This window comes from Ammospiza nelsoni, chromosome 19, assembly GCF_027579445.1.
Source record: "Ammospiza nelsoni isolate bAmmNel1 chromosome 19, bAmmNel1.pri, whole genome shotgun sequence".
NCBI classification, from domain to species: Eukaryota; Metazoa; Chordata; class Aves; order Passeriformes; family Passerellidae; genus Ammospiza; species Ammospiza nelsoni.
The window spans coordinates 10,920,832-10,932,868 of record NC_080651.1 but is presented as its reverse complement, the minus strand read 5'-3'; the positions used below and the strand labels follow the sequence as shown (position 1 = coordinate 10,932,868).

The following is a 12,037-nucleotide window of genomic DNA, read 5'->3' as shown; positions in this document are numbered from 1 at the left end:
GCATCTGCTGTGTGATTGACAGCTCTGCCAGGCCAGGGCTGGGGGCAGGGCTCTGTCCCACCACAAACCAAAGCCTGACCCGGCCCTGGCCACACACAGGTATTCCAAACATCCCAAGGTATCTTGGGACATCGATCTCATCCAGCCTATGACAGCGACCCGAGTGACAATACGGAACCTCATGGAGCCATGAGTCACTTGTGACAATGCGGGTCCAAGGACACTACGGAACCTTATGGAATCAAGGAGATCATTGTGCAACTCAGGGGCCCTATGGGCGCAAGGGTCCTAATCAAACACTGGGGTCCATAGAAACAAGGAGCTATTGTGACACAGCAGGGCCGCATGGAGCCAAGGGAACCCTGTGACTCTGTTGGGGCTCGTGAAACCAAGAAGCCATTGTGACACTGCAAGACTTCGTGGAATGAAGGAGACCGTTGTGACAGTGTGGGGAACCATTTTAAAAAAAGGGAACATGGAACAGGTTTGCCTGGTTTGGCCTCCTGGGGACTGTGTGACAGGTCCCACTGAATTTGACATGCCAAGGGCCACTTCCCATTTGACCATGAAGTAGTGGGGCTCTGTGCTTTCCTTCCTGTGGAAAAGAACTCTCTTTCTTGTCTAGGCTCACATGGCCAAAATTAGGATTCTACCTCTAAAATTCCCTATATTCAAGGGTTACTCTCCAAAAAAATCTACCAAAACAGTCAAGTCTTGCCAGCCTTGGCCTCTGGTGACTGCCTCTCATCTGACCCTGCACCACTGGGGCTAACTTGTTTCCTTCCTATAGTCCATTGTGACACTGCAGCATGTTGTGGAGCCAAAGGGCATTGTTACACTGCAGGAACCTGTGGAACCAAGGGGATCATTGTGACACTGTGAGTGCCATGGATCCAAGGGGCCACTGTGACACTGTGGGGTCTTGAGGAGCCATGGAGACCATTGTGACACTCAGGAGCCTTGTGAAATGCAGGGCATCATAGTGACACTGCAGAGTACCATGGATGCAATGGACCATTGTGACACTGTGGGGCCTCATGGAACCAAGGACATCATTGTAGGTCTGGTGGGCCGCATGGTCCCAAGGGGCCAGTGTGAAGCAGCGGGGCTTTGTGGAACCAAAGGGCTGTTGTGATCCTGCAGGGCACCGTGGATCTGTGGAGAGCATTGCAAGGCCCCATGGAATCATGGAGACCATTGTGACACTGTGGGGCCCCATGGAACCAAAGGGCCATTGCGATCCTGCAGGGGCTCATGGAAGGAAGGGGCCATTGTGACATTATATGAACTTGTGGAACCAAGAGGATTATTGTTGCACTACTGGGCCCCAATAGAACCAAGGGGCCATGGTGATAAAGAAGGGCTTCATGGCACCCAAAGACCATTAGGACACTGTGGGGCCTTGTGGAACCATAGGTACCATTAAGATCCTTAAGGACTTGCGTAACCAAGGGGCCATTATGACACCTGAGGGCATCATGGAAGTAAGGAGCTACTGTGACACTGCAGGGCCCTGTGGAAGCAAGGGAACATGAAATAGGTATGACTGCCTTGGTCTCCCAGGGGTCATCTGACAGGTCTGGCTGACCTTGGAATGTGGAAGGCCACTCCCATCTGCCCCTGAAACACTAGGGCCCTGGGCTTTTCTTTTTATGGAAAAGAACTGTCCATTTTTTTCAGGCGTCCATGGCCAAACTTTGGATTCCACCTCCAAATTTCTGTGTATGGAAGGATTGCTGCCAGACAAAATGTGCCAGGACAGACAGGTCTGGCTGGTCTTTAACTCCTTAGTGCCAGCATTCACCTATTTTCCGAATACTGGAAAGGGCTCTTAGCTTTTCTTTGTATGGAAAAAATCATCCTTCTCCAGGCACAAATGTTCTAAATTAGGATTCCACATTCATAATTTTGAATATCCAAGGGTTGCTCAAGCAAACCTGCCAGGACAGACAGGTCAGGCTTGCCTTTGCCTCTGGTGGTTGCCATTCATCAGCTGCTGAAACCTGGGCGCTCCATGGATTTCTTCCTATGGAGACCAATGTGACATTTGGGAGCCTTGTGAAATGAAGGAGCCATTGGAACACTGCAAAGCACCATGGATCCAAGGGACCATTGTGACACTGTGGAGCCGCGTGGAACCAAGGACATCATTGTGGCTCTGTTGGGCCGCATGGTCCCAAGGGGCCAGTGCAAATCAGCAATGTGGGAGTTAGCCCGGCTGTAATTCAGAGTCAGACAGATTTTACCCCGGAAGAACTGGACGTGAGTTTCAAGTCCTAGGAATCATTCTTTTAACTTAGGGTGAGCTTGAGAAATCCCCCATAAGCCTTTAGTGTTGTTATGTTAAGTTGTCCAAGTTCTACTCCCTTATTGGTTTATTGGTTACTTATTTCTTCTATATGATTATTGTTCTAGTTTTCTAGCCCCAAGTATCTATGTTGTTGCTTCCCCTTTGTCTCAGGTTTTAGGATCCTGCCCCTTGTACTGTGCTGGACTTCTCCATGTTTATTATTTTTCACCCTGTTATTAAAGTTCCTTTGAAACAACTCCATTGATCCTGCTCCTTTTTATTTTCACCACACTCACCCTGAACTCAGGGAGCCAGGGATGTTTGTCACAGCCACCCTCATTGGGACATTTGGCGCCCAAACAGGGACCATGACATTCAGGGCTCCCTGTGTCAGTCATGTCAGCTGGGGTTAGCTGATGGATAGGCCAGTGCTTCCTGGGATTTTGGATTGTGTCGGGCCTGGTGGATTCATCGTTGCTTCAAGGGACCTTGCCCAGGACCGGCAGGGACAACGATGGTTTCACCTGCATAGGATTGCAGGTGGGTTTGGGGAAATGCAAGATATTTATTGCCCATTTTGCCACTGTGGTTTTACAGTATGCACCCATGTCCCATAATTAATGTGAGGTGTTGCGGTGGCTCTTCTCCATAAGGCAAAGAAAGAAAAATGGCCAGCCATATGTCCACAGTAGAAAGGAGTGTATATGGATGCTTTAATTCTCACTGGTCATGATGAAATATTTTCAAAGAACGAATAAAAATCAATCATGAGGTGGATCATTAAAAAATTTCCAGACACCTCTGGTGTCGAAATCCATACCACTGAATTTTGAGACTAAGTGGAACTTAAATTGTACAACCTTTTGATCAAAAGGGACTCCATTGCATCCCACATACTCCCCATCATCCACACCACCCTTGAGACCCTTCACCAGCCAGCAGTGTGTTGAAAACTCAATCCATTGGTCAATCCTAACTCGGGACCTCGCCCCAAACCTGCCTTTATCAGACTTTCCACGATGGTTCAAGATGGCGATGGCCATGCTCTCTTGGAGTATCATGCCCTGGAGAGTTAAGGTGGAAGGAGCCTGAACGTAGCTCGAGAGCCCAATCATCCTCCCTCCATCTTGGCTCTTCCATTTCCTGCTACCACAACCTTCTCTTCCGCCCTGAACAAACCTCCAGACTCCACCCCCACAACTGTGGGTCACACCCCCACTGTCAATCATTCCCCTCCACCCTGGGCCATGCCTCCAGAATGCAGTCCAGTTGTTTGCCATCCTAAATCAAGGCCCTTCCTCCCCAACACCTGACAAAATGGCAGTGCCCTTTGCCTCACCCTCCGGCAACAATATGACCCCGTGGTCAAAGATACTAAGCCCAACTGTCACACTATTTCTAATCCAAATGTTTCTCCTACAAGTTATTCTTCCTCCTTAGAAAATAGTTTGGATTCTCCAGAGCCACCTCACCCCTTTAACCCCAGAAGATCCCTGGGAAATGATCTGGAAAGAAGCAGTTAAGGAAGGAGACTGGCAAATCGTCTCAAAACTACTTGTTGCCCCGGTATGTTATGAAAGAAGGGGGCAGAATCCCAGGTATCAGCCATTGGTTTGAGGGGAAATCAAGGATCTGTGTAGGGCAGCTAAAGGCAATAGGAGGGACTTCCCTTGTTTTAATGGACTAATGAGGGCCATGTTTACTGCACATGTCTTAACTCCCTATGATTTAAAATATATTATGACCATGTTGTTGTCACCTACAGAATACACCCTGCGGGAAGGGGGATGGAAGTGTTTACTAAATCAATTAATAGCGACTATGCTAATAATGAGGCAAGAGCGGAATCAACCATCTAACTGAAGAAGGACAACACAGCCTACCAGATGACCAAGCAGCAGGTATCCCTAGAGAAGTATTGGATGATATCAAAGAGATGGCTTTGCAAGCTTTAATCCAGGTATTGGATGGTAGCATCCCCAGTGTGGACTACCTTGGGTGGCTGCAGCTAAAGCTTTAGGACAATTAGACCATCTTGGGTGCCTGTTAAGTAAGCAAACCAATGCTACCTCCCTCACATTGAGTGGCCTGCTCTCAGACATAGAGACCATCAGACATGCCACCTTGCAGAACAGTGATAGAGTTTTTACTCTGGGCACAGGGGCATGGCTGTGTAGACTCTGAGGGCATGTGTTGCATGAACCTCTCCATCCACAGTGAGTCAATCCACAAGAGCATTTAGGTACTTGAAAGATTCAAGAAGCTTCAAGTGGAAAAGAAAGACTGGTTCAACAAACTCTTCCAGTCCAAGGGACTAAAGGGTTGGATGATGTCTATTTAAAACAGGACATTTATTTTCTTAGCTGTTGTTGTATTGTTAATTGTCTCATGTTTGTTTGGATGCTTTCAGAAAGTCTTACAAAATTCTTTCAGTTCCATCTTGGTTGTAAAACAGAAAGGGGAAAGATACCCAACACAGGCTCCTCATGGACTCCTTGGAGGAGAGAACTGGAGGTCAGGATGGCACAAAAACCTCTCAGAGACTCAGTGTGGGCAAGGAAATCCTTAAAAGTACCTAAAAGTATTCTTAAATCCATAAAGTACCTTAAAACCTTGAGTATCTCAAAGCATTAATGAGCCCTGCTAAATTTCAGTTAAAAGCTCTCAAGGGACTCATTAAAGCAGATAATTGGGGCCATGATTGCACAAACCCCTCACAGAGTCTGTATCAAAAGGGAAACACCAAGTACCTTCAAATAACTGAAGTACCTTGAAGCATAAATGAGACCACTGAGTGTTGTTACTGACAAAGACTCTGCAGGGACTAATTACAGCAGATAATTGGAGGCCATGATTGCACAAACCTCTCAGAGACACCAAGGCAAAAGCAAAATGCAAAATCCTTTCAAAAACCTGCAGAGAGGCTCCTGGCACAGAGGCAGCTCCTGGCAAGGGCAGCGCTGCAGAGAGACAGCTCTGGCCAGGAGCAGCTCCTGTGCACAGCCCAGCAGGGCTGGGGCACTGCCTGCAGCCACCCCGGGCACAGCACAGGGGCACAGAGGGGTTAAACTCAGCCTGGGCTGGGAGCACAGAGCAGAGCTCACTCAGGGCTCACTAGAGCAGAAATCAGCCCAGCTTTGAAGCAGTCGTTCCCTGGCTGTGGGAAGAGAAGCTGCCGTTCCTGCAGGGATCTCCTGGAGCTGGCACATCCCACAGCTTTGAGGACCTTTCAGGAGGACTCTCAGAGCTGCTCCAGGGCAGGGCTCTGGCCCCAGGGCCGGGCTGGCTTTCCCTGCTGCCCCAGCCCAGGCACAGCCCAAGGCAGCTCCTGTTGCCAGGCTCTGCTGCAGGGCTGAGCAGCCGGGGCTGCAGCCAGGGATGCCCAGGGCTGTCCTGCAGAGCAGGGTCCTGCAGCCCAGGGCGCTGTGCTGGGGCAGGGACTCTGCTGCCTGCCAGGGACAGCTCTCAGCCGGCCCAGGGAGCTGCTCCCAGTGCTGGGGAGAAGCTGTGGGGGGAAGGAGCCACCCTGAGCTGGGCAGGGGCTGCTGCTGAGAGGGGCTGGGTGGGGCAGGGCTGCTTCCAGCTCCAGACCAGCCTGGGCACAGCTCTGGAGGACACTTCCCAAAGAAGGTAAGCGAGGGATTGCTGGAAAGATCAGGAGCTTTCCTGAGAGTGTTTTCAATTTCCTACTTGGAGAAAGATGGGAACGTTGGGGTGGTGACAAAAAGATTTTTGTATTTTATACACTTTTCTATATTCATAGCTCTCTAAATTACTAATTTATAGTTATAATACTCTAATCCTTACTTAACTCTATTAAACTCTTAACTGTATTAAACTACTATTATATACTTATATAACCATAATCCTTAATTAACTCTAGTGTGTTTCCTTATTTTCTCTTAAAACCCTGACTGTGTAAATATATTCCTAAAATTCTATATAGTCTTATTCTTTTATATAGTCCTGAAGTACTATATAGTCTTCTAGGAACTGGACATATAGGAGCATTTTGTGTTTTGAGAATGAGCAGAATATGAGCAGTCATTATAAAAAGTGAAGGCAAAGAAGCCTTTGCACCTACTCCAATGGGTTGACCCAGGGGTGTGTAACCAGGGAAACTGAATCTCCTTTTGGATGTTCCAGTTAAATATCCTAATTAATCAACCTTAATAAATCATTGAAATCAGGAGCTGGGTGTACCACATCCTGACTGGGACACCTGGAAGCTTCCAATAAATGTCTCGTTTTTACTTTACTGTTCTAACACTGCTGCAAGGGTTTTTTCTTTTTTTCTCTTTGGATTACAGACAACAGGGGGATGAGAGAAGCAGAACAGGAATTGTAATCCCAGAATCACAGAACATTCTGAGTTGAAAGGGACACACAGGATCATCAAAGTAATGTTTGAACATTTACAGGGACTGCAGAACTGTAACTTTGAGTGGTCAGTCTCTTTGCTGGGAGCCTCCCAAAGGGCCCTCAGCCACTCCTCAGCCCTGGACAGCAGCAGCATCACCTCTGCAGGGCCCAACAGGGCTCTCCTGAGCTGCCCTTGCCCAGCTGCACACAGAGCCTGCCCCAGCCAGGGCCCTGCACACAGGCAGGTTTCTGTAGGGCCCCGGCCAGGGCACACAGGAGGGAATGTGCAGGCCCAGGGAGATGCTCAGGGAATGAGAGGGGGCTGAAGAGAGCAGTGCTGGGGGCAGGAGGGCACTGTTGGTGTGTGGGAGGTGCCGGGCATGCCGGGCACAGCTGGGCATGGGAACACTGTCCTGAGTGCTCGGCTGTCTCTGCCCTGCCCTCTCAGGCACAGCACCACAACATCTTCTCTTGGTTCTGCCCTGCCCTGATATTGACCCTGTTACCTGCTGCTCCCAGGGAGGCTCTGGCATTTGCAGCAGCTGAGTCAGGCACTGCCCTTGGCATTCCTGCCAGGCAGGGCTGTCCATGGGAATGGGGTGTCCAAGTTTCCCTGGCACCTGTGGGGCTGTGAGCAAAGCAGTCCATGGGAAAGGGAAATGAGCTGAGCCCCCTCCCTGAGATCCCATCATGGGCACAGCCAGGGATCTCCTTGCTGTGCCCTTCCAAGCTCTGAGCTGCCCTTCTGGGTGCAAATCTGTGCCAGAGCCTCTGGAATTTCCCTGAATGTCCCACGGGGAAGGGCAGAGCTGCCAGAGCTGAGGAAATACTGCTGGGTTTGTCCAGGGAGCTGTGAGTGTCCTTGGCACAAGGGGGTGCTGAGACCTTGCCCAGGGACCTTGAGAGAGGGTGAGACATTCAGGGATCCTCTGATCTGGGCAGGTCTGGTTTATCCCAGGGTGACCCAGGAGTGTGATTGTGCTCTGATTGCAGCTTAAGGTGCAAAGCCAGGGCAGCTGGGAACAAGCCCATCCAGCCCCTCACCCACAGCCACAGGGAATCCTTTGCCTCTCTCATCTCGCAGTGGCAAACTCAGAGTGCAGCAGAAATGCTGGGGATTTCTGACTCAGAGAGCCAGGAAAGATGTGTGGGTAGGAAAATAATTCCTAAAACCAGCTCCTGCCATCTATGTCCTATAGAAGTAGGAGTGCAGATGCTACCAAGCCTGTCAATATTAGGAGTGATTCCCCTAACTAATCCTGAATATCCAGCCTTATCCCTCTGCCACATGGCCACAAACCCAGGGCAGCAGGGCAGAGATGGCTCCTCAAGAGCCCCCATGCACACGCCTGGCTGCTCCTGGCACACTCAGCCAGCACAACTGGAGCCCAGGAAGGGACCTGGGTGAACGATTTCCCAGAGCAGGAACAGGGGTGGGTGAGTCCAAGTGGGACAGTCTGCAGGAAATGGCCCAGCTTTGGCTCAAAGCAGCCTCTCCTGACTTATCCCTGTCCTTTCTCCATGAACAGGTCCCAAAGTGCAGCCCCAGCAAATGTCCAACAGCAGCTCCATCAGGCACTTCCTCCTGCTGGCATTGGCAGACACACGGCAGCTGCAGCTCCTGCACTTCTGCCTCTTGCTGGGCATCTCCCTGGCTGCCCTCCTGGCCAACGGCCTCATCATCAGCGCCATAGCCTGCGGCCACCACCTGCACACGCCCATGTTCTTCTTCCTGCTCAACCTGGCCCTCAGCGACCTGGGCTCCATCTGCACCACTGTCCCCAAAGCCATGCACAATTCCTTCTGGGACACCAGGAACATCTCATACTCAGGATGTGCTGCACAGCTCTTTTTCTTTATGTTCTTCATTGGAGCAGAATATTTCCTCCTGACCATCATGTGCTACGACCGCTACGTGTCCATCTGCAAACCCCTGCACTACGGGACCCTCCTGGGCAGCAGAGCTTGTGCCCACATGGCAGCAGCTGCCTGGGCCAGTGCCTTTCTCAATGCTCTGCTGCACACAGCCAATACATTTTCCCTGCCCCTGTGCCATGGAAATGTCCTGGGCCAGTTCTTCTGTGAAATCCCACACATCCTCAAGCTCTCCTGCTCACAATCCTGCCTCAGGGAACTTGGTCTTCTTGCTGTTACTGTCTTTTTGGTATTTGGCTGTTTTGTGTTCATTGTTTTCTCCTATGTGCAGATCTTCAGGGCTGTGCTGAGGATCCCCTCTGAGCAGGGACGGCACAAAGCCTTTTCCACCTGCCTCCCTCACCTGGCTGTGGTCTCCCTCTTTGTCAGCACTGGCATTTTTGCCTCCCTGAAGCCCCCCTCCATGTCCTCCCCATCCCTAGATGTGGCAGTGACACTTCTGTACTCGGTGGTGCCTCCAGCCCTGAACCCTCTCATCTACAGCCTGAGGAACCAGGAGCTCAAGGCTGCAGTGTGGAGACTGATGACTAGACAATGTAAGAAACATTAAACTGCTGGACAGTTTCTAAAAATAATTTGTAATAAAAGTTGTCTTTGATACTTCTTGTTGGTTTCATTTCGGACCTTTTTTTTGGTTGTTTACCTTTTTTAATGTTGTTCCTAAATGAAAGCAATCAATTTTGCCATATCTCATTTTGTTTCTCCACATGTCCACTGTGACCTGTAGACCTGTCCTCCTCCTGTCAGCGAGGAGCTGTGCTCTTGATACCTTTAAATGAAAAAAAGGATTTCTTTCATATGAAGCTGTCAAGAACATAGCTCCTCACTGCCACAGTCCAGCAAAGTTTTCCCTGGAGATCCCCCTTTTGTTGCCTTCTCTGCACAGTGCAGCAATGTCTGTGTGCAGAGCTGGGGGCAGATCAGGGCTGGCCCAGCAGCTGTGCCCAGCAGCAGCAGCACTTGGTGTTGCCAATGCTGCTGCCCTGGCCCTGCCCCGCTGCCCTGGTGGCCCTGGTGTTGCTGCAGGGCCTGAGTGCTCTCAGGGCCAGGCACAGCCCTGGGGGTGGCAGTGCCGGGGCTGCAGCAGGGACAGGCCATGGGCACTGCTGGGGGATTGCTGAGGCCTCAGCCCAGGGCCTGGGGGCTCCAGGCTCCTTGCCCAGGCTCTCTCAAGAACACACCCAGGCCAATGCTCAGCACAGAAAAGCCCCGTGAGCAGCCCCAGGCTGGCCTTGGGCAGGCTGGGGGCAAACAGCATGGCTGGGGCTCTGCAAGGGCCCTGGGGGAGACGGGAAGGAGCAGCAGAGCAGGGGCTGATCCATCCCCAGTGTGCTGCACAGCCCAGGGCAGCGTCCCAGAGCGTCCTGATGGAGCTGCCAACAACATCCCCCTCTGCAGCCCTGGCCTCTCCCCCAGCTCACACAGGTGCCCCATCCTTGCAGGCACACACACGGCAGCACTGGCTCAGCAGCCCCTGTTTGCATTGCACAGAGCAGGGGAAGAACCCCCATGCTTTTGCTGTGGAACATGAACCTGAGGGAGCACAAATGCCATCAGCCCCTGGGGCCAGCAAGGGCTGGGGGACACCAGGGAAACCACTCAGCTTTGTCCTGGCCTCTGCAGTCAGCCAGAAAGTTTGTTCCTATCAGCTGGGAGTTTCCTGTGACACTGCAGACGCTGTTGCTCAGAGCCAGGGCTGCCTGGCAGCCACCTCCAAACTGCCCTCAGCATTTCATTGCCTTCACCTTTGCTTTCTTTACTCTTCCTACTACAAATCTCTTCCTATAACACAGCCTTGTTCCCTGCCCTGCAAACAGCCAATCCCTGTTTGCCCTTTCCTCTCTGGCCCCACTCCCCATTGCAGTTCCTGACTTGGCACCATGGGAACATCCCTTGGGCAGCAGGATCATCCTACAAGTGCTGCAGGAATTGTCTGCAGGCTCCTGCGGTGCCTGGTGCTGCTCCCTTGCCAGCGGCACCCCAGGCCAGGGGGGCACATCTGGGCTGCTGTGTCTGGCTCTGGGGCTCCCTGTTCTGGGCAGTGAGGAGGAGCTGCAGAGGCTCTGCAGGACTGACAGGATGGGCTTTGGGGCTGGCAGGAGAAGCTGAGGGACCTGGGCTGCTGGAGCTTCTGAAGAGGAGGCCCAGGACTCATCCTGCAACTGCTGCAAGGGTGGTTCCAGAGAATCCCAGAATCAGCAAGGTTGGATAAGACCTTGGAGATCCTCAAGTCCACGCTGTGCCCTGACACTGCCTTGTGTCCTCTGATCCTCCTCTTCTTCAGGATAAACAACCACAGCTCCATCAGCTACTCCTCACAGGAGTTGTGTTCCAGACCCCTCCCCAGCCTTGTTGTCCTTCTCTGGACACGCTCCAGCCCCTCCATGTCCTTCCTAAATTGGTGGGCACAGAACTGCTCACAGCACTCGATGTGCTGCCCAAGCAGTGCTGAGTGCAGGGGAAGAATCCCTGCCCTGCTCCTGCTGGCCACACCATTCCTGATCCAAACCAGGAGCCATTGGCCTTCTTGGCCACCTGGGCACTCTGCTGGCTCATGTCCAGCCTGCTGTCCATCAGTCCCTGCAGGTCCCTTTCTGCCTGGCTGCTGTCCAGCCACTCTGTCCCCAGCCTGTAGTGCTGCAGGGGTTGTTGTGGCCAAAGTGCAGGACCTGGCACTTGGACTTGTTAAACCTCACCTTGTTGGGTTTGGCCCCTGCATCTATCCTGTCCAGGAGCCCTGCTCCCAGCATGAGCCCAGTTGCTGCCCCTGTGTCCTTCCAGTTTCCTTGTCACTCCCAGGATGATCCTGGTCACTTCCCCTCACTCCTGGCAGGATCCCTCCTCTTCCCAGTATGAGCCCAGGCACTCACAGTCATTCCCCGTTTTGCAATTTGTCCCCAACATGGTCCCAGTTGCTCCCAGTTGCTCCCCCTTTCATCCAGTGTGTTCCCAGTTTAACCAGTTGCCCATAGTATAGTACCAGTACCTCCCAGTATGATGCCAGTCTCTCCCAGCAGGACCCCAGTTACTCACACTTGCCCCCAGTTGCCCCCAGCATGGTCCCAGTTCCCCCAGCACATTCCCAGTGGCTCCCGGTGTGGTTCCAGTCACCACCTGCATGGTCTCAGGCACTCCCAGCATATCCCTGTTGCCCTGAACATACTCGTACTCATTGCCAGGCACTCCCAGTTACCTCAGTGTGGTTCAGCTGCCCCCAGTTTTATCCCAGTCACTGCCAGGACATCCCAGTTGTCACCAGCATGCATCCTGTCATTCCCAGTTGTTCCCAGTTCCTCCCAGTGTGTGCGCAGTCAGCTCCCAACATGGGCCTGGTAGGTCCCAGTAACCCCAGTCAGGGTCTATTGACACCCACTATAGTCCCAGTAGGATCCCAGTCACTCCCAGTATGATGCCAGTGGCCCCCAGTGGGATCCCAGTTGCTCCCTCTCA

The 12,037-nt window shown here is 52.1% G+C and overlaps 1 protein-coding gene across 1 annotated transcript; it reads left to right on the top strand.

Moving 5' to 3' along the window:
• The first annotated feature begins 8,204 nt into the window (after window positions 1–8,204).
• On the top strand, window positions 8,205–9,137 carry LOC132081952 (olfactory receptor 14I1-like). Its single transcript, XM_059485937.1, has one exon. The coding sequence runs from the start codon at window positions 8,205–8,207 to the stop codon at window positions 9,135–9,137; it is 933 nt and encodes a 310-aa protein (XP_059341920.1).
• The last annotated feature ends 2,900 nt before the right edge of the window (window positions 9,138–12,037 follow it).